Here is a 23595-nt window from a genome sequence, read left to right as displayed (position 1 = left end):
TTTTCTGATAAAGGAAGCAGGTTTGGTAACATACGGAACCAACTCCCAGCCTTTCAAATTGAGTTGAGGCAACTAGCAATGCATCTTACAGCAGGAAGACTCGGTTCCTCCTATGCAGGAATGAATTCCTTGCACACACAGTGTCTGTCCTCACCCACAACTGACTCTAAACCACCTGTCTCACATTCATGAGCACTTCTGACACCAAAAGCAACAAGAAGTCACATTTGTTTTACATCCCAGCTTAAAACAAACTGCATCAGTGTTATTAATTCAAAGTAGAATATAGCATCCACTTTTAACTTTTTAAACTTTTTTTAAACTTTTAAAACGTGGATAAATACATAGTGCAGATGTGGCAGCCTACAGAACAGCTCTTCTTCCAATAAGTAAGATACTTCCATGAAGCCAGCAGCATTAGTTGTTCTCAATGACCCCATGCAGTGGGGTTTGGAAGGGCAGGAAAATTGAAGTTATAAAGAAAGGATTGCTATACTTGCAGCACAAAATATCTAGATGGGATATTGGGAAGCTGTTGACTTGTTCTTACTAACTCATTTGCTCAGAGCATGCAGTCACATGGAACCACAGAATTGCTCAGGTAGGAAAAGGCCTTAAAGACCATCAAATCCAACCACAACCCAACCATACTACCCTAACTCTAACAACCATCCACTAAATCACATCCCTGAGCACCACATCATCTTGGTCAGAGTAAAGAGTGCAGACTTGGAAGAATACAAAACAGAACTCACCGCTGAGCATCAGGAAGGGAAAATAAGTCCTCCTCTCATTTATTCTATTCTTAATTGTAGGAGATAAATGACTATTGAGAATAAGTTATTGAACTTAAGGGAAAGCTTTAGATGAGGCTATTTGGGAGAGTGATGAGACTTAAGTGCTAACAAGACTTCGCTGGAACTTGGAGGCCTAAATGTGGTCTTTGGTTGGTTCGTTCTCTACTGACAACTAATGACTCCACATAATTAAAATTACTTCAGAAATAAGACTGTCAATCGGCCACTATGATTAACACACTTTCCTTTTTCTATGGTTTAAATTTCACTCCTTGAACAAAAACAAATTCAGCTGAAGATTTTAGACTGAAGAAGAGTTAGTTTATTAACTTAATCCCGCTCAGAGGAAGACATCGCTTTCTTCCAAATTCCCAATTATCTGCATGTACAAAAATATCAGCAGATGCCAAACAGGCTGCATTTAAGTTGCTGGTTTCCCAGCAGGCACGTTTCCCGAGGACTGACTCATGCTATGCAGCATTTCAGAGCCATAACAATCAAATCCCATTATAATTAATACACCGCCTGTAACCAGAACTTCTTTGTGCCGTGAGCTAGCCAATTCAGCCAAAGCACTGCCTGGTATTTCTGCAGACCTCAGTGTCTTAGTAACTTCTTTAAGGATTCAGGCAATTGGAGAAGCAGAGCACTTGCTCCTGGCTCCACACCCTGGCACCTAAATTGTAGCTGCACACAACGCAGGCAGCTCTCCCATATGTACCTGGTATCAAATATGAAGTATCAAGCGCTGTGTTTAATTGTACTTACTGCATTCTGAAAGCAGCTATTTTTAATCAGATCGATGCAAACAAAGTTCCTGTGAGCACCTCTTTATGTTTGGCTTTATTTGCACAAACAGTATGAGATGCAACACTTATTTCAAGCCTTCCAATCTTTCATTTATTTTCCAAAGGACAGAAAACAACAGAACCCTGACACACATTAGAAATGCATTTATAAGGGAATCTGACATAAAGGACGTGGAGGTACAGGCGCTGCTAACGCTTTACAACAGCAAGGTTGTAGCAAGCTCATAGCACAATGTAATGGACCTACCAGACTGAGATTACACACAGAACAGCACTTGGTTGAACCAGCGCATTGTGTTTGCAGTATGTACTCACACAACTTGGCAAAACACCCTCAAATTAGAAACATCACTTATAAACATTGGCAGGACCATCTCAGTGTGCTGGTTCTAGAAGCCCAGACAAAAAAGGGTTAAACTACCACACCATCGTTGCGCAGCACTTTTTATGGCTCCCCTCACAGGGCTTAATATTAAAACCACATTAACTTTTGTTTATGAGAAATGCATAATTAATAAATCACAAGCATGTTGTTTCCAGTAAGTGACCTTTTCCTGACTAGATTTTATCAGCTCCGTGGAACACCCTTGTGGAACAACAACAACCAAAAACGACTGCGATGTTTCTCGTCAGAGTTTACTTTAATGACAATTTGTAGTTGATGTTAAGGCAGCACATAAAATCATCCTACCGGACCCATTCTACTTCAACTCAGCCTGCCCCAGTAGAACAGGCACTTAGAAGCGTACGTTGGATAACAAACAGGCTTTCCAACCCAGACAGTAAAACCACCTCACTGCTCAACAGTCAAATATTTTCTTCTACTTTCGGGCAAAAAGGCAGCTAATTTTGGTTTCTGAAAACAGTTCTGTCAATTTGAATCAATCTATGTTTCTTTGCTTCTATCAGTTTGGTAAGTTATAATGCCTAATTCATCAGTCTGAGCTGCAGGAAAAACACGCTTCCTACGGCAGCCAACTCTGCTAGGCAGCCAAAAAAATCTGACTTCGGTAACAGCAAAGTCACATATTTCACTTCCATAAGTTCCCAAGCAAAATATCTTTGCGGTGACAGTTAATGAGTGAGAAATGGAGCTATAAAAGCAAACCAATAATCCACCAGGATTACTGCACACATCTGTGAAATGGACTGGTGTAATCAGGAGCAGCTAGAGAAAAACGTCGAGGACTAAAAACTGAACGGAACATAAGGGAAGAACAGGGATTATCAATATTCATTACCTATGTTTTCATACTGCAGTCTTACTGCACCAAAAGTCACATTGAGATTTATGGGCATAGAGACTGTATGGAGTGCTTGGGAGAGTAAGGGATCTGAAATACATCACTAAATCCTGATGCAACTTAAAGCATCTTCAGTGAGGTCTACCATTATTGATTACAAGATATGTATGGAAACAACACCTTCTAAAGAAAAAAAATACATACTGTCAGAGCAAAACAAGCACTTGCCCTTGACGTAACACAAGCCAAAAGACTGCATAAAATTGGTTAGTTTATTTCTTGCTTGTTTGTGGGTTTTTTGTGTTTTTAAGATATCCTAACATAATACACAGAAGAGCAAAGCAAGGTGATAAAGTTAGTATTCTATGTGCCAAATGTACATAGAGAGTCTATTTGGGGTTGGAAAACAAGGGAAAGCACAACAAGCAGCCACCAATCAGCTAACACCCACAAAAGCTACTTACCTTTGGAAGGCCACAGGTAGGCAGGAATCTCCATCAAAACACTCTCACCTCTACTGCCAACCCTTAAATGAGGTCTGGGAAAGGGTGGGTCCTGGCTCCAGCCCTTCTGGTCACTCAAGAACATTGCTTTCACCTGAGCTCCCTGGGGTGGCCCTGTCCTCCCATCAGGTGTTCCATCATTGTTTCAAGCTGTGACTTAGCATTTCAACTCACGAGGGCAGGCAGGAGTAATAAAGAAAGAGCATTTCTTTAATTCTAATGTGATAAGACACATCTGAAACTCTGGATGCAGAATTTTTTCTCCCTGTCCTTTCTTTACCCTTTGCATAGCCACAAAGAGGGGAGTAAAGGATTTCGTATATTCAGCATCATACCTTTCTCTCCACACACTGGCTGTGACCACAGCTCATTTGTGTTGGGAAAACCAACAGGCAACAACCTGCCAATGAGCACTTCCAGTGCTTGAAATGTGGGTAGATCTCAACAACTAATTTACTGCTAGATACCGGCACAATTGGTGTTACGCTCACTTCAAGCTATATTTCTGAGTGACTAAGAGAATGCAAACTTTGTGGTTAATATCACATTGCACTCTTTTCTATCTCTACATCATGATCACCGTCAGCATTTCACAAGTAAAAAAACACTGAAGTACAGCTAGTTAATTGAAATGAGATTACTATGCAGGTTTTTCTAGTAATGAACGTGTATGTAGGTAATACATATGCATCATATACACAAATCGATCTCCGTACAACTTCAACAGAGCTAACAATTCTTTACACCAATCTATCACCCACAATAAGGAACATTCTGCCTTCAGGCAGCTAGCCAACCTCCACTTGAATAGAAAAGGCTGTGAGTGAGATAATATGAGCTGGTGGTGTTTGAATGGAACCATTACCTCATTGTTAGCAGGAGTGTTATTGTGAATTTTTATCTTGCCACAAGCAATACCAGAGTATTCAAAAAAGGCAAAGAATCTTGCACATTTTTCTCAACACACAGATGACAGTACTGTAACAACAGCACTTCTTATCAAAGACCTAAACTTGCAGATCCCATAGAGCTAAGTTATCGTGTAACCCTTGTTATCAGATAAGATAAACCAGCTGTCCTATGCTCCTGAGCTGTCCTATAAGCTCAGATAAATCTACTATCCGAGTCCAGAACAATATGCTTTTAAAGCTGATGGGTGCCAGTGCTCTAGATAAGACTGTAAATGGAAACCTAAGCAAAATAATTTGTGTGTTTATGTCATCTCCTGCTTTCCGATGTACAAACTGTTTCATCAATGACTTCTTCCTTCTGATTTCCTCAGTATGAGGAAGCATCAAACTTATCAAGAGTGACAAAGAAAAATACTATCATTCCTCTGTAGAAAAAAAAAAAAAAGAAATCAAATCTTTGGAAAGGCAAATCAAACAGTCTAAAAAGCAATGCGAAAATCTGGCTATGAGCAAATTACTTTTACCTTTAAATATCATCATTGCTGCATCACAGAAAGGTTAAGGCCTTGGATCAACTCTTAGGATACAAAATACGAAGGCAATTTCCACCATGAAAAACTTTTAAGTAAATGAAGTTACGTTGGATTGCAAACGCCTCCAAACAAAGAATGCTTCTTTTCTGAGATGAAAAGGAAACTAAATAAATAACCCAAGGGAGACATTTAACTGCATAATCACAAACAAAACTGTATGACAAGAAGAAATAAATCTAGCTCTGAACATATGGAAAATTACGCTCGGAATTGATTAAAAGTGAAATAAAGCGATGCTCCAAAAGGTTGGAGCACAAATTCATGATCTCTCAAAGACTGCAGTTTATTTACCATGCCAGGCACGGTATTTTACGCAGCAGCTCTGCCAGCTTCTGCAGGCTGCCTCCCACCTTGCCACCCATAATCACGCTGAGAAATAATGCACAGTGGTATTTCTGGTTCCTAGCAGGCTCATCATTACTTTCAGCATACTTTGATTAATAACTCTTTTTGTTTTTTCCCTATTAGCACTGAAAAATGAATTAGTACTCTATGCTTTCTCTGCACTCTAGAAATTGGAATGATGTTATAAAATCTCAGCAAACAAGTCATCGTGTGTCTGTTATTAATGATTCTGGTCATTGCTCCTGTACAGAAAAACACAACATTGGAGCAAAGATTGTCTGAATTCAGATCACACGGGCAGGTCAAGGAATGCCCAGTTATGGTAGGCTGATGGCATCCCGGTGGTCTTTAGTCCACAACAATCCTACTGAATTTGTGACCTTTGCTCACAAGGCATCTGATGATGTTTCTCTTGATGTCAACAGCCAATCTCACCACTGACTTCAAAAGGGGGATCCAAATTCAGACTCAAGAGATGAAGGTTTAGAGCAAGACGCTCATTTTATTAGCCAGATGCTTTGTCACTGTGCTTCAGTGCACAGCATAAATGGCTTCCCCTTTAGCAATGAGAGACCACGTCATCTTGGCTGACAGAGACTCCTTAAAAGGAGCTTCCTGAACGAAGCACAGGCTTTTAAACAGCTGGTATGTGAAGTGCTAGGAAGAAAGCTGGTAGCTGCCATTTACAAACTCAGTCCTATTACAGAGTTGACACTAAAAGACTAAAATGAGTTCTTTCCACAAACATGACACAAGCGATTCACATCCAGAGAACACCTTATTTTAATGTTTTGACTGGAACTGATGCAGCCGGAGGGTCATTTATCATAACCTGTAGCCCTGAGAGGAACAATGCAAAAAATCACACATTTAGTGTAAAAGTATTGTGTATGACGTAAAGCTGAAACATTAGCTAGTTGTAAACATCTGATGTTTGCTCGAGCTAATTAATCTTCTAATAGCTTCAGTACTCAGATGAGAAGCTCATGAGAATAGATGCCTAATTGGTTTTCCAGTATTCCATTTGTGCCAATTGCCATAACGTTCTGCTTTGTCACCGGCACAGAGCATAGATGGGGAGATGCCACGTTACTGAAGAAAGAGAAATGCAGTGTTTTAGAAGGTGGAAACAAGGACTCGCTGTGTCACACGCAATGATGCTAACTGAAATGCTCAGGCAGACCCGGGAAGAAAATCAATCTGTAAGCTCCTACAGCACAAAAAGCAATGAGAAATAGCCAATATGAACTTGTCAAGAACAGATCATGTCAAAGCGATCTAATTTCCTTCCTTGACAGGATAACCAGCCCAGTGACCAGCAGAGAGCAGCTGGAGTGACAAATCTTAACTAGGTTAAAGCTGTTTGGTCTGTCAGGGAGAAATTCATTAGTAGTGCCAAAGAAAGCTTCCTCTGCGGGGAAGCACCCTGAGTGGGATGAAAAATCAGGTGGATATCCCTAATGGAGCGTTGTGGCAGTCAGTGCTTGCAGCCCATGTCAGCAGGTGGGATTGCACGGAGTCTGTGCTATGCGCTGCCCAGTGCATTCAGTACTCCGTTAACATCGTCAGTAATGGTATAAATTCCACATGAGAGACTTGGGAATGTTACCAGCGTGGGTGGAGATGTACTCGGGAAGGCGGTATTTAAATTCAAAGCGTTCCTAACAAACTTAAAAATAACAGGACAAAATTCAACTTAGGCGTGTGGATGACGAGTCTAGAGCACGGCTAGCAAACACGCTGACACAACCAGAGGAACTTGGTGAGCAGGAGGTGTAGTGGGTAGTAGTATGAGCCCATAATGTGACTCAGTGTGTCTGCTAAAAATAAAACCTAAAAATAAGTCAATAAATAAAATAAACTGGGAGATTTGAGGAACGTCGTAAGCAAGTGGTACATTGGTAACTGTGCTGCTGCTTTCAGTGCTGAGCAAGGGAAATGAGAAATACTAGAAGACATCCTGCAGGCACACACTGCCATTGTTTTGACACACAAATCAGAGAGGAGGAATTAATCCATCACATCCTTTCAAGAACCATTGCTGAAATTTGCACCACAAATGCTGAGCGCCTAAGCTGTGGTTGATCTTATGTGATATCTCAGGTCTCCTCCAAGCCTCATCTTAACAATGCTTTTCCTAATAAGCAAAACAAATCCCCTCACTGAAATTCTTCATCGCATAAAATAGATGTAAACGTGGAAAGGTTTACCCAACAGACTTGGGAACAAAAACAACTTAATGAGATAATCTGCATTATTGGTAATCAAAATGAAAAACTATTTAATCTGCAAGCAGCCGAAAATAAATTATCTAACTTTCTAGTCCAGAGAAGCACACACCATGGAAAGATAACACAGGAAGAAAATCACAGGAGAGCCTCTATCCTTGATAACAAGAGAGGAAAGAAAAAAGAAAAAGAGGAAAGAACTCTGCTAGTAATTCAGCTTTAATATCCAGTAACTGAGGGAAATATCCTTTTTCAGTTACTAAAAGAAAAATAAGAATACATGTATCAGTCTTCCAAGCAGCTAAGATATATTAAGTATCACATAATAATGATAAGAAGGGACTTAATGCTCCAAAAAATATATATTCCAAAATTTGTTAGCATTCTGGCACTGACCCCAGTATGCCATAAGGGGTCATACTTATATGGCTGCATCAGGCTTGTTAAACACAGACTAATCAGGTTTCCCACAGGAGACCATATCGGCTAACTGTAAGAAATTGAAACTCACTGTTATAGGGGCCATGATTATCTCTTTAAATGAAGTCTCCTTTGAGTTCTTTGCAAGCAGAGACACTTGCAATTACTTCATTTGTACAAATGATACATAAGCTCTACTGAAAATCTGCGTGCCAAAGAGTCCTCCCACTTGTAACTGCAAAAGCATCCAGAAAGGTCAAGCGAGACAGCATTGCTCTGGGTTTGATATTAGCAAATTAGCTGAAGGAAACACAGGAATGGATGTTGTTGGAACTGGATTCTTTACCTGTCGCTGCCATCAGATTGGAATAACATCCGACACAACCTGCTAAGCAGAGAACCCATTGCCTATTTGGGAATTAGAATTACGGATATCACTCATGTTTTTGGACTCCTTCATCCTGTGAAAAATGAAAAGTACTAAATAACTGTTATTGTGAAGTACAAAGAATACAGTACCTACAAGAGCATTCCTGAAAATTGGCACCCTACTTTAAGTACCTTATTCAACATCTCAGCCACCAAACCTAGCTGCTCTGAGATAATCTAATGATGCCCAGCTCCCCACAGTGTAGATCATCTATGGATGCTCAAGTAGGCTGAAAACAGATAAGGTAGTAACCACAAATGGTTAACATTGACTGCAGAAACAAGAGAGTTCATGCAAAGCTACTGTTTAGGTATACAAGAAAATAGGTGACTGCACACAAAAAGAACAGGTCGTTCAAACTGCAGGCTTGTGGCAGTAAGACCATGAGACATGGCATCGATCTCACTTACCTACACATTACCTTGGGTAGCACAGAGCTTCGCTATCAGCTGATAGAAAGATTATAATGAAATTTAACATACTAAGTTCAGCTGAGAATCACAGATTCTCACCTCTTTGGATAAAACATCATTTCTAACTTGGAAATTTACTCTTCTGACACCTTGCACTAAGTTATGCTTTTGCCCCCGAGATGATTTCCAGGCACCACGTGTACCACTTTATATACACAGCACATCAGCTTATGTATTAATAAGTCAGTTGGGTGATGCATTTTTGGTAGCCAAATCATTGTGGCCACTGAAATTAGTTGGTCTGATTAAATCAAGATCAGGTAATGGCAGGTTGTGGCCGACTCTTCTGCACAAAGATAGCAGGGTAGGAGGGAGAGCCTCATCCCTGCCAAAACAACATAAAGGAAAACAAAGCCAAACCAAAATGAAAAAGAACCTGAGAAGACATGACCTGGTGCTATGGGAAATCCCAACAGCGCATAACCACTAACCAGGTGCTGGTGGCTGCTGCACTAAGTGACTGTTGCAGCAGTGTGTAGCTGTGCTAAGAGGACACTTTAACAAGAAATAAACACTGACAGTTTTTCAAGTTGTAAACTAGAATGGAGACATTTCTTTAGTGGAAAAGGCTCAACAGTCATCAGTATCAAATCGCAAGCTACGCTGTCACCCGCTGGTTGTGAGAAAAGGAGGGCAAAGAGATGTGGAATTGCTTGAAAGAAAGGCAATATGTGGGGCACAGTTTCCTCTTCTCTCTGCTTTTTCCTCTCCGCTTGATGTTTCACACCCAAAGCACTGGAGTACAGCCAAATACTCACTGTTAAAACTAAATAAACGAAGAATGGCAGTAGTGGGGGATACTTGTGACATCCAAAGAAGGAGATGCATCCTGGGCTTTAGGCACAGGAAATTCCCTCCATGTTTACTGTGATGATTTGCCCTGAGCAGAGCATTCTTCTCTCAGAAACAGGATTGCAAGCAAATCCCTTCAAAAAAAGAAGACACCCCTATCATCTGCATTTGGTTTGTTTTGGCGTAGGTGCCTGTGCAGGAGCAAATGAAAGCCATTTCTTTCAAACAGTTGTCCCCACTCAGTTTTCAGTCAGCAACAACTGTCTTTATTATCAATTTTACTCCCTGTTAGCACAACGCACAGATTTGGAAGCCTCTCTACACAGCACCCAGCCCTAAGAACCTGACAGAGCTTCTGGCTCAGGCTTCCCTACGTGCTTTCTGCAATGATGTGGAACGGCGACCAAGCTGTGTTGGGGTTCTTTTGGTCCCATTTGTCACAAAGCTTGACTTCTTCATTGAAGTCGCTTTTCAAAAGATCAGCCTTTTATATCCACCAGGAAAACAACGTGTCACTGAGAACAACAACAACATCGTCATTCATTCTGGAAGCAGAGGTCACCGTCTGCTGGCCCTCAGCCCAGATCCTAAATTGCCAGAGCTTATTTTGTAGGTTTGTTTTTCCAAAAGGGCAGTATTTTATTAGTAGGCTATTTCAGACTCTGTCAGGCTTTTCACAGCTAAAGAACACGTGCCAAGCCCAGGCTTTTCTTAACTTCCCTTTCACTTCAGTCCAATGAAGCATCCTGGCTGCAACACCAGCCTCCCTTCTTTCCAGAAGCATTCTAGCATCCTCTTTCATGCAGCCACTTTTCTTGGAATAAAGCCTCAAGCCTCTTCAGCTTCTTTCACACTATCACTTTCAGGCACCTTTTGTAATAACACTCCCATGTTATGTCTGTAGGAATCTTTTTGCCAGCAAAGAGTTTGGAAATGCTGAAGAAATCATTTGGTGCTTTCCAGGCTGGACTTTTCTCAACTGAGCTGCTGGGTTTTTCCTTTCGGGATTAGGGATGGTTGGTTTTTTTTGCACAGCTTCTGCTTTGGTCACATGAGGTGACTGACTGAAGCCCCACGCTCTTCCGAGGATCCTCATTTTGCTCTGAAGGACATCAAAAAAACGCTGTGCCCAGAGGCAAGAGCTGAGCACAAGAGGTCATACACTGACTGCTCCCATTGAATGGACGTAGCAGCAGAACAACTCCCCAGAAGTAAAACAAAAATAGTCCCCTGCACTTTGACTCAGCTTTTTAACTTGAGTTTCAGGAGTAGGCAAAAGATAGTTGATCATTAATGCAAATATGATGTAATTCACAAGTGATTACATTTGGTTTTAGAGGCAAATAACCTTCCAGTGTGATACAAGACTACATGTTTAAGAAAAATGATCAGAACGGGAGACAGCGTCTCCTGAAAGTTTGGCTCAAAACTTGCAAACGTTGAGTCCGTGCCAAGCAGTCCTTTTCACCAAGGAAATCCCCAGTAAATAGCTCATTTCCTGAAGAGTGCAGCAATTCTACAGCCAGAAGTTCCCCTTCTGACTTGCAAACAGGAATCCCTTTAAACACAAGGAGCGGTAGACCCAGTACAAGCAATTTAACTTCCATAATCAGAATTATAAGACTTCTACATGATGAAACGTAGGAACATAGGCATAATGCAGCCTTGCCAACTACACGCAGAGTTCCACTTCTTTTCAGTACTGAAATCCAAATGCTCACTAGGACATGTAGATGAAACTGTAACTAATAAATGAAGAAAATATACATTCCATCCTCCATTTCTCCAAGAATTCTTCAGAAAAGAGAAAAAAAATCCATGTCTATATAACCAGAGGGAAGGAAGCTGACACACAACCATATTCATCCATTCTATTCCACAAAGGTGTCCTGAGACTGGACTCGATGCAACTCGTTTCCTCAGACTATCCCAAGATCACATGCAGTCAGCTTTATTGTAGCAGTATATCTATGTCTAACTGTCAGCATGTCTTACTGCATGTTCTGCAATTACTACGGTTAATTAAATATCATGCTTCTTCATAAACAAACAAATTCTGCAACACTTGAAAAGGGGTCCACAGCCTTTGCAGTGCAGCCAACTGCAAACCTCTGCCATCAGGGGCACACAGCTGTTCCCCGTTCAGATGGCCAAAACTTCTATTGCCATCCCCAGATGTTGCATCCATCTACCTGGCATCAGTAGCATGGCACCACCTGGCCTAACCCTGATGGGCCCTGGCAGAGATGGGACCGTGCAAGTTGGCACCTAATATCTACATCGTCATTTTACATGGCAAAATTCTGAGCAGTATTCTTATTGTGACGATGCCATCTGTATCAGCGTGACATGAACAAACGTCTTCAAAAGGTTGCACAAAAATATCTGTGGGAATTTCTTAGTCTGCAGCATCTGTGAGTAACAACAAAATAAAGGAGGTCACACTGAAGCCATATGGAAGAGGAGACTTTTGGTCTCGTTCTGTCCACGTTTGTAAAAACTGAGTGTGTAACCAAACAGAAGTCACAGGCTGGACTCTAAACACTACCTTTAGCACAAAACAAGAGTTAGAGAAATCACGCATTTCCACTTCCTGAGCTAGGCCTTATCCTGTAAGCAATGCAGGTAAAGAGATATCCATGTCCATTTTGCAGCAAAGGCTTACCATGGTAGCAGTTGCAATCTGTTTCCCGAGTGCAATACCAGGTATAATTGGTTTCTTAAAGTCTGACTGACAACCAAATTTATTTCCAATCCAATTGTCTGGATGATTAGAATTAACAGGGACGTTTTTTCAGATACAGATTCTGGTCTCAAGCACAGAACTTCTCTTTCTCAAACCCCCTCTGAAATGACAAGTTACACCGAGTAATCAAAGATAATCATCAGGAAGCCACAAATCAGACGTCACGTGATGACATTCTGGGTCTTATTTTAGAGCACTTCCGCTTTCCTGCTTCAAATAAAGCTGAAAGGGAACACAGTTCTATTCACGATATATGAGAAATTGTTCCAGCAAGATGACAAGCATTTCTCAAAACCTTCCCTACTAAATAAATTATTTGAAATAAAAAATACAAGAATTCCTGCATATTAAATACACATCATGACTGCCATGATTACTTTAAATTTAACAAGTCCAAGCTGACTTTAAAAATAAGATAGGAGTTTCAACACCAAAGAATACTTTGTGCAAGTACAGTTCAACCCTCACAACCCTCTTTCTAGAGTAACAGCAGATCAGTAGGACAGAGCAACCACCACCTTCTCCAGGCTACGATGCTATCTGTCACTTATATAATAGCACACAGACATTGTGAACACAACAACTCCGTCCCAGAGAAGGCTATGGACTTTGAAGGTCTTCCGCAGCAGCCAGCCAACTCAAAAGGTCTCCGCAGTGTTTCCCACCTCCTTTCCATCCTTCTTCCTGCCGGCCTTCCTTGAAACTGCCCTTTGGTAACTTCCTGCCCATCAAACTATAAAACTTTTGCTTTCCAGCTGCTCACGGTCCTCAACTCACTGGAAACCCACTGGTCTAGTATTAGATATGGAAGTTGGTGGCCCTGCCTGTTGCAGGGGGTTGGAGCTTGATGATCCTTGAGGTCCCTTCCAACCCAAGCCGTACTATGATTCTATGAAACAGAAAATGGTTAAACTCCATGGACTTCCCATCCTTTCCTGAAGTTTCACTTGCTTCCCATTTTTCTAACAACCAAATGTATAGCACTGAGGAATCACTGTAATTAACCAGTGCTGTGTAGGAGATGACACTGGGATAACTTTTAGCATCACAATGAAGTGCAAGTCATAATATAGATGTTATGAAGGTATAAAAATGCAATGAAATCTATATTCATATGGCACTGTGGCCTTAACATAGCTTAAAGATAACGCTCTATCAAATCTAAACTGCAACGGGAACATTCTGACGTGAACTCTACTGGCAAACACTCAGAGCCCATTTTCACACATCAAAAAAATGAAGTATGTTTTTCCAAAGCCAGGCACATCCAATGGCAAAAGAAGGTTTATCTGTGTTCACACTTAGAAGTATTAATCATAACCTTCCTACTTAAGACACCTCTTTTGTTCAGCGTGAGTCTAGCAGCTTCCTTGGGAAGTACAGCAATTCTAATTTTAAGCCTGCAGCAAACATGGGTCTTTTTAGTTAGGGGGAAAAAAAAGCCACAGCTGTTTGCTCTCAGCGCTGAAGAGCACTGGTGAATTTATAGACCATTTGGGGAATTGTTTGTTACATTACTGTAATATCTTGGGAAGGGAGTTGCAACAGAAGAGACACCAGTACTGTATTCTCTAATACCAAGTACCATCTTCAGTTCTTCCAAAACATCCCCCCAAAATTCAGCAGTTTCCTTGGGATCTTACTTGCTTTTCTTTTCCCCCAAGCCAGGTATATTCAAGTAAGTAGAACAACAGTGAAAAAGCAGACAAAAGCATGAGAACTTTTCGCTCCCACAGAAGTTCCCCACTTGTCCAAAAATATGCATATCGCTGTGTTGTAACACTCGCTACAGGTTCCACTACATCACAGTTTGAAGGGGACGGGGGTTTCCGGCCCACTGGTATACTGCAGTGTATTTGCTAGCAGGAAGTTGTTCTCTTCACCAGAAGGGAAACTGGTTGCTCGTGTTGTTTGTTTGGTTTTTTTTAAGCCACAGCCTTATTTAACTCTTTATTACATCCAGCTTCTGTCAAAACTGAGCTCATGCAGTGTGTTCAAGGGCAACGTGTGCTTAAAAGAAGCAGGATGAGCAATGACAGAGCCAGTACTGATGCACATACCTAACTCATAATGCAGCAACCTCAACAGGTCACGTCTCACTAGTGCTGAAGGTCAGGGCCACCTCTGCTCTGGAATTGCATGTGGATCATATGTAGGCTATGGCATTAAGAGGTTTTATCTGATTCTCAAGTGAGATGCAGTAGGTCCTGCTCTAGGCTCTTCATTGTCATCCTCAGCAGGAAGAGCATCCCTTCAGTGAAAGTCAGCATGAGTAGCGTCTGAACGCAATTGGGTTTTCCAAGCAAGAAGTTTTTACTAGGAGGCTACAAAAACATAGCTGGCTTCCAGGAAAGCTTACTTACTGCTAACACAACCTAAATACAAATAAGTGTTCTTACTGCGTTAGGTTCTGATGGCTTCTGCAGCAAAGCTGACAGAGGCTTGCCAGAACATCTTTGAATTATTTATATGGAAGTCATCCTCAAAGTCATTAGAGAAGCTCTCCTGAGTCAGGAACGTAGTTATTGATTTACTTTTCCCCCCTTTAAGTTTTACCAAAAAAAGATAACAACAGCACATTTTCACTTTGCTTCCAGGCAAGACCTGCAGCTGTTAGTGTGAAACTGAAGCAGCATTTCTTCCCTGATCTTACTAACAAGGCAAGCCCTGGATCATGCAAAAGTTATAGGACAACATACATCCAATCCAAAACTGCATTTCTCATTTGTCTTGCTCACTTTGTACCTTCCCTTACATTTGGACAATAAAAATCAAGGGAATCATATTTTGCTTGGAAAACGGACAGGAACGGTGGTTTAAATTTACCAAAATAAAGACCACAATAGGCCAAAGTCGCTTTAAGCTAACAGAAAACAAAGGTAATTGGTGACATTGAACCAATGTGGAAATTTCAGACATGAAGGTGCAAGAATATGAAGATCTGGTCCTCAGATTTTCATGGCCATGGATTCGCCATCACAGCACAAATGCCTTATGTTAATATAAGAGAATGCAGACTAGGTACCACAGTAAGGAATAACCGTATGCATACCACTAGGCTTTCTGTAGGCACAACAGAGATCTGCTGAAAGCATTCCATGCTTCTATGATCCATTAACAAGAATAAAACAACAAGTGAAATGCCTTGAAACCACAAACACCAGCACCCGGCTCAGAATCGCAGTGTAAGTTCACCTTAGTATCACAGCAACAATGAAGAAAACCCAGAGTCCTGCTAAAAAACAAAGAGAGCCTGTTCCAAAGCTGATCTGCAGTGAATTATCTCTGTAGTTATTATAACCATATTTCAGGTAGGTGCCTACAGAACCGCTGCCAGTTTCCTTATGTATTTATTTTCACATCACGTTTAAGACTGCTTAGTAGATGTTAAAAATACGTAGTTAATGATTTATCCATCACTGTGATGAGATATGATTGCGCTGTCAGTTCCCTTTGTGCTGCCACTGTACTTCTCAAGAAGAAGAGGTTGATAATTCTTCTATCACGGTAACTGCACTAAGGAATTCTTAAACACTCTTCAGCATCTACTTTAACAAGCAGTGTTCAGCAATATCAATAACACTGATATTACTCTAGATATTATTTCTCAGTGACTGTTACAAGGCTTGTGGGTTTTGTTTTATTGGGGTGGTGGCGTTTGTTTGCTCGTATTAAAAATTCTTTTATCCCCTTTTTGATATACTGGAATTTGTGCTATTTCCTCATTCTTATGACCTTCATCTCTTCTAAAACTACGCATGTCAAACCTTATTCTGATTCTATAATGCATTTTCAGCAGAAAATAACAGTCTGTTCTGAATTGTAACCCATTGCACCCCTCCTTTTAAGGGGAAGGAGGCAAGACACATGACAAAAATCACAGAGTGAAATAGCTGGAAGTCCACCCACTGGGAAAGGCTGGATGGCAGAACCACTGTGCAATGCTGCTGTAAAGAAATGCAAAGTAAGTATTATTTTACTTATGATTCTTACAGAAAAGTCTCTTTCTTATCTGAAAGCACCGATGCGGACTAATTTCTAGTTAGAGATTTATATCGCACTGAAGTCACACTGGGCATTCTTGTACTTGAATAAAAATCAGTGTCGGGGTTCAAAGACAGCAAAAGCAAGCGCAGAAAGAAACTGGGACTGATCCAAAGCCCGGCTGTGGGTTGGGAAATGAAGGCTCATGACACTGAGCACCAGCAGTGGCTCACTGTACAGGGATGTGTTGCTGGTAGTTGCTCCCCAGCACCCTTCTAAACCACCCCAAAGTTTGGATGGAGAGACTCATTAGGGACTCATTAGATCACCCCTAAACTAGTTCAATTCCAGATTGCTGCCTCCTAGCTGCCAGTTTTCCATGGAGAATATTGTAATTGCCAGGTACTTTTGTATCGCTCTCCCAAAAGAAAATCCAGCTGAAACATGAAGAGAAACACTGCTCTAAACTCATACCAACCCAAACTAAGAGAGATTTTAGCAGTGACAATACAAGCAGCAAGCCAAAGAGAAATTCCCGCCCCAAACTCACTTCCTCTTTTTCACAACATCTGTATGCTGCTCTGTCTGGCATGTGAGTTCCTTTAAGTCTATATATAGGGTAAGCAACAGAACAGCTTTGGTTTCATTGCTGTTTAACAAAGCCCCAGGCAGAATGGAAGTTCCCAGAGCCACCTGACACCGACGTACTGGAAGAACAGGGCAGTCAGAATTTCCTCTTGGGTGCTGCCACCCCAATCACTTTCTGTTTGTGGGGGTATAACTGCAATGGAAACCACAGCACTTGCTACAGACCCCAGCAGATGTTGTTGCCTGAACGCAGCGAAGCAGCAGAAAGCAGGGACAGCCTCAGTCAACCAGCAGTGAGAAGACATGCTGCTGGATAGCCTGGTAAGTCCCATGCGGCAAGAACTGGGTGCAAGGCGCTGCTGCTGTATAGATAGGGACTGCTGCGGCTACTTATGCAGGCAGCAATTTTACAACGTACTACAGAGCGGGAGCATTTTAAATTGTGATGCAGTTACAAATGCACTGGAGGTTCTGCGTATTACATCACACTTAGATCGTATGTGATTATGGAATGGTTTGGGTTGGAATGAGCTGACAACATCCACAAGGATTACACTGGAACAGCTGCCCAGAGAGCTGTGGCTGCCCCATCTGTCCCTGGAGATATTCTAGGCCACGCTGGATGGGGCCTTGGGCAGCCTGGGCTGGTATTAAATGTGGAGGTTGGCTGACCTGCTTGTGGTGGGGGGGGTTGGAGAGTCATGATCCTTGAGGTCCCTTCCAACCCAGGCCATTCTGTGACTGTCTGACTCTATGGTGGTGGTTTTATGCAAAGTGGTTGTGGAAAACAGAAGCAGTGTTTGATATTTCACGTTACACATGGTACATATTTTGTAACTCTTGATGTCGGTGTGGAACACGAGAAAAAGAAACAGTGATCTGAACAAATAGCCACCAGGTGCAAAGTGCTGGCAGTGCACAGGCAGGGCTGAAGTGATGCTGGGCACTGAAGACCCATGACATTTACCTTCTCCACAAAGGGGTGTTTCCAGTATAACTGCTGCTGGATCATAAATGCTATCCTAGTGCTGCAATGGGAGAGGGGCATTTCTGCTGCATCCAGCACTGTCCCACACTGTTACTCAGTTAGGAGGACTTAAGCTCTAAGTAGATTGGTAGGGACCTGGTGCACATAAGCCCTGCAATCCCTTGAGAAATGATATTCAAATTAACTAATAAGATATTGTACTGCTTACAGCTTATTAGAGAGAAACAGTGAGGGGCAACAGTAATAGCTGCTGTGCCTGGGAATTAAGAGCTGGATTTAGCTGTCATGTCCGTAATTCTTAGTGCATTGGTTATGTAAAGGAGTAGGTGAGAGAAGGGTTCAGTTTCATATTAAGGAAAGTAAAAAGGCTCGACAGCAAACGTAACTGCAGGATCAGTAAAAAGCATAACGCAGCTTTGCTCTGCTATTTACACGTCAAGGCGATTTAAGGAAATCCTCATACAGAAAACTTCAATAATTGAAAATGAGATGAACAGCTTACTCTTCAGTTAAAGGACAAGTTCTATACTTTTTTTTTTTCCATCTTACAATATAGCATGTAGAGAAGAGTGGTAAATTTTCATGAGATACTTTGAACATAATCTCACCGAAGAAAAGGAATAAGATATTAGAGGTTCTTGACCAACAGTAATATCTACTAAGATAGTAATATTTCTGCAAGGCTCCGCATATGCGAACTACAGTCTACACGTTCACAGAACTTCTAAGCATGAGATCATTTTGGCACTGTTATAAATCCTGTGGGGGAAAGTTAAGTGCAGAGACAGAGCAAACAAACACCTTGAGAATAACCTGGTACAGGTATCATCTATTATGTGGACAACACAGTTTAAGACAGCGCGTGAGAGGTGTCAAAACACAAAGGGTATGGATGAACCCAGTGAAGCACAGAAACTAGGCTGATTAGAACTTGGGGCACAGGCTGTCAGATTTGATAATGCTATGTCTATCTTAGCATGAAGGGTGAGGATGTCATCTCCACAGAGAGGCAGCGGATGCCCCATCCATCCCTGGAGGTGTTCAAAGCCAAGGTTGGATGGGGCTCTGGGCAGCCTGGGCTGGTATTAAATGTGGAGGCTGGCTGCCCTGCCTGTGGTGGTCTAAGGGGTTGGAGATTCATGACCCTTGAATCCAACTCAGACCATTCTATGCTTCTATAAAAATCATCTTCAGCAAAGCCATCATCTCAACTAGAGTGGCACAAGGTTTTGACCAAGTCTACACCACAACACACCGCTAAAGATGCCCACGGTAGCAAAAAGAAGAAACCAGGGTGCTAAAGCTATGGGAGATTGGAAGAACAAGTAATCTAATGGTATTTTATAGCAAAAAAAGCCCTATTTCAGAACAAAATACAAAGAACTGATATGAAAATGCTTCGCCTGGAATACATACAAGGTGAATGATTGCTGCTTTCTAATTGTTGAAACCAACTCCAGAAGCTTTCGACTGAAACAGAAGAAGTGGTCGTCTCCTTTAAGACAGATGATGTGTTAGGCTGGAAAATTAATAAGTACATTTTTCATGGGAGAACAAGGGTTATTTTCATAACTGCTCAATGTTTGAAGTGTGAATAAGGAGCTTTCGTTTCAACCTTCAGCTGCAGTGCTAACACAGACAGATTGCCCTTTGTCATACAGCCATCCTCGCACAAGCCCTTGCACCACTTCTCTTCCCTCCTAAGGAGGCAGGGATCAACCTCACTGTCACATCCCATTAGGAGCGAGCTGATAAAGCGTGCTGGGATTCCAAGGTGACACAGCTGCTTTCATTACATCTGTCACAATATTGATTAGATTAGGTCTGAAGCCCATCTTTGGCCTGCTACTGACCCATTACATCTCCGGGGAAATTCTGCAGAGAGGAAAACAGGATTGGAAATGACAACAACGACAGAGGTGTCTGAGATAGCTCATGGGACTGACTCGGGTGTGACAAGTGCTGATGTTTACCAACTATGCATCCTAACCCATTAATCCCAAATCAGACAAACTAAATATCGCATCATCAAGTAGTTACCTGCTGGGACATTTCATCTCACAGAACAGTGCAGCTGAGCCACGCAGCTCTCAGTTAAACAGCAGCACACAGCTCAAGGCCCCCATACCTGTTCTTATGTTTCAACAGGCTTTACTCGCTGCCATTAAACACTGCCAGTGTAATACCTGCCTTTTCATTGGTGACGCCTTAGTATATGACAGACTTTACAGTTTAGCAGGCACAAAGGACTGCTAAATATTCCCTATATTATAGACAGCATGGACATGGGAGTTTTTTTCTTCTCCTCTTTTTAAGCGTAAAATCATTTTTTCCCCTCATTTATAGGTTGCCCCTATAAATGCCATCAGCACATACAGCTTAACTACAAGGAACCTGAGCAATAAGTTCAACAAATGTCATTCCTTTTCCCCACGCCTTTACCTCCCACACATAACACCCACAACTCTGACAGCACCACAATGATGCTTTGATTTTTCCTTTCTTCGCCTCCTCCTCCTCACCTTCACACTGCTCTACGAAATGCCACTGCAAAACAATTAGCACCCAGTAAGTAAAAATAAGCGTTCCCATTTGCTGTAGGAGAACTGCAGCACATTGGTCAGGCTTGGAAACAGTGACTGAGACCAGATAACACGCAGCCCCCAGCAAAGCACCACCATCCAGGCCAGCTTTGTGGTTTTCTACCATGCAGACTTACATTGAGGTACAGTAACAGCCTCCACATTTAAAAAACTATGAAGAAAACAACTTCTGAGCATTGCCTGGTGACAAAGAGCCAGCTTTCTGTGCTTCAGCAGCTGAGAAATCTGCAAGGAGGTTTCTGCTAGAATTAGGAGTTTCCTTAGAAGAGCATCTCTCAAAGAAATTGTTGGTCAAACAATATTCCCCCATTATACTGAGTATGTTCCACTTACGTCTTTCCTCACACTGTTAAAGTAGTGGAGCAGCTGCACTCCTACAAGCTAGAAATAAGGATATCCTGAATACAGGCCAAAAGAGAAAAACAACCATTGGCCAAAGATATCTGACACAGAGGCAACAAGGATAACTGCTGACAAGTTTTAAAGAGCCTCAATACTTTCAAGCTGGACAATATTGCACTACTTGTCTTGTCCTGTTTCTTCTTTCCTACATCTGCAGCCTTTCCCATCTCATCCATCTCTCCTGCTGTCCCCACCAGTGCACACAGGCTCTCTCTGTCACCAGCCTGGACTTGTTGCTTTGTGCAGTGGTCTCAATTGCATTCCTTTCCCAGCAGTTGTTGGCCTCCTCATTGCAAATGCTGGGTCCGATTGCCAGGAGTAGGCTCTGTTCCCATTCCCTGCCCACCTGTGTGTGATGGCCTGTGTGCACAGGCCAAGCACAAGCCAGACATGGGAGCCTTCACAGACCAGCACTTCTACCAGCTGTGGTGATTTGTAACCCGGGAGTGAGAAGCATCAGCAGAGAAATCCCAGAACTCAACTGGCCAGCTGCTGCATCCATTTGCAGTTTGCAAACTTCAGAGGAAAGCCAGAATAGAAAAAATAGAAAGGAAAAAGGATGGAAATGCAAAAACAATGCCATGCTTCTGGCTTGGGAGCTGCCTGCTGGTGTCGGGGTGCTCGGCTCTCCAGGCTTTACCTGCCTGGATGCCTACCTGTGCAATCTGGTGTAGGGAACCTGCTTTGGCAGGGGGGGTTGGACTCAATGATCTCTGGAGGTCCCTTCCAACCCCTATGATTCTGTAATTCTCCCCAGTGCCCATTTCTGCCAGCTCAAGGTGTAAAAACACACCCTACCTGTATCCCCCCCTCACCTGCACAGTCACATTTGAGGAGTGCAGCAGCGCACGTACAAAGCAGTACAGAGGAACCCACAGCTCTGAAAGTGCTGACATTTCGGAGGATGAAAGGGGCTTGAAATCTCCAGAGCTCCAGCCTCATCAGCACTAAAAAAATTCCCCGAAATAGAAAAGGAGAAGGAGGGAAAAAAAAAAAAAAAAAAAAAGAGAAAAGAAAAAAGCGCACATCTCTTTATTTAGAAGTTCATATATTTCAGTCCCTTAAGGAAGGAAATAGGTTAGGACACTGACAGTGAAAAATACCAGGTTTGATACTCTTAAAATAAGTTTAAATCCTTTTTTCTTTTTAGGGGGAGAAACAGGCCTTAGAATTAAATAAAAGCAATTCACCAGACACAAACCCAATATAATTTAGCCACCAGAGAGTGAGGAGTGAACTTCCTGGGCAACCTGTTCTAGTGCATCAAAACCAGATTTCTTTAGACTAATCTCAAACAGCCATAATACATCTTGGGTAGCACTGCCTGTCTCATGTGCTGATCGTGTGTATAGAGACAGTGCTGACTCACATGCATGTGTAGCTGCAACAGCCATGTGAGATGAGGGCAGCTCTGTACTGCTGGTGGAGAAGAAGCTGGGGTAAGGAGACTGCAGAGCCTGGCAAGGCCTGCACCGTCCAGCTCCCTGCAAACCCCCACAGCATGCAGAGACCGCCAGCTCTGTCCTATTTGTGCTACAGTGCACCTAGGTGTGTTTCAGGACTACAAAGCAGATGCCAGTGCTACCTGGCTTATACCTAGAATCTAGTTTGGACACGTCATTTTATATTACTTTCTGTCATATTGTCTGACCTTCCTTTTGCCACTAAAACAAGAAAAAAAACAAAACCAACCAAAAAACCCACCTCCAAAAACACATAGAGCAGCATCTGCATACTTATATGAAAGATGGAACTTGCACCTCCTTGTGCATTTCATCCCTTAAGGTCTAAGAAAGAATAAGGATGCACAGTAAATGAGTAGCTGAAGTTTAAAGAACAGGCTGTAAGCAACTGAAACTGCCTCTCTCTAGACAGCAGCGTGATTAGCAGCCCAGGAGTTATATCAAACACAACAGCATCTACTGTAGACTGATGATACCCAAGAGTAAAGAGTCTCTGCCTTGAATAAGAACACAAAATGTAATTTGCATAGCCCAAACAAATAAGAAATAATCTCTTTATATAAATAGATCTCTTTACAAAAGGAGCACCTTCCCATTTTAATCACAAATGAGACAGAAAAAAAACACACAAAGAAGTCAGGCAGTCTTTGAGTATACGGAAGGAAAGAAGAACATGCAGTAGGCAGATCGCTTCAGCAATTAACCACAGCAAATGGACAGACATTGCACCTGCCTGGCACCTTCCAGTGCCCTGACTCAGAACCACACCATGGAAGCTTCTTACACTGCTAACTACTCCTTTCTGAAAGGGCTTAAAGGGAATATTGGTCCAGTATTAAAAGTGGAGATTGGTGGCACTACCTGCAGCAGTGGGGCTGAGCTTGATGACCACAGAGGTCCCTACCAATCTGTATAGTAGAAATAATACAAGTATGATATTGTACGGTTGAAATAATACAAACATAAACAGTTAGAACAGTATAAATACAGTCAGAAAAAATAACCAGAGAGTAACTAAGGAAAAAGGACTCACCAACTCAGAGACCATCAAGATAGGTGCACACCAGTGTCAAGGCTCACCACAAGAACTCCACAAGGAAACAAACTCCAGAAAGAAATGCTACCTTAGTGGTGGTCAGTCCTTAAACGGGATCTGGGAGAGGTGGAATCAAGCTCCATCCCTTCCAGCTGAATTACCCTCGCCTGTGCTCCCACAGCTGACTCGTCACTTGCCTCAGATGGTTAATCAGAGGTTCAGGCTGTGATCAACAGTTTC

At 42.1% G+C, this 23595-nt stretch overlaps 2 protein-coding genes across 3 annotated transcripts in view; one reads left to right on the top strand and one right to left on the bottom strand.

The window, feature by feature from the left end:
* The window catches only part of LOC140253690 (mannose-binding protein-like), a 175890-nt gene extending 172551 nt beyond the window's left edge, over positions 1 to 3339 (bottom strand). Inside the window, 1 exon segment of the mRNA XM_072339431.1 lies at positions 3315 to 3339. The gene's annotated coding sequence lies outside the window, so the exon portion shown is untranslated.
* RASGEF1A (RasGEF domain family member 1A) overlaps positions 1 to 23595 on the top strand; it is a 124083-nt gene that overhangs the window by 66981 nt on the left and 33507 nt on the right. The window contains exon 2 of one of the 2 annotated variants that reach the window (XM_072339427.1): positions 16141 to 16255. The exons of the other annotated variant lie outside the window; for it this stretch is intronic. Within the exon in view, the coding sequence (XP_072195528.1) occupies positions 16214 to 16255 (42 nt within the window). The 5' untranslated portion in view covers positions 16141 to 16213. The remainder of the gene's footprint in view (positions 1 to 16140; positions 16256 to 23595) is intronic. 2 annotated transcript variants of the gene reach the window in all.

This window comes from Excalfactoria chinensis, chromosome 6 (assembly GCF_039878825.1).
Source record: "Excalfactoria chinensis isolate bCotChi1 chromosome 6, bCotChi1.hap2, whole genome shotgun sequence".
Classification (NCBI taxonomy): domain Eukaryota; kingdom Metazoa; phylum Chordata; class Aves; order Galliformes; family Phasianidae; genus Excalfactoria; species Excalfactoria chinensis.
The sequence above is the reverse complement of the archived record's forward strand: the minus strand, read 5'-3'. Positions and strand labels throughout refer to the sequence as shown.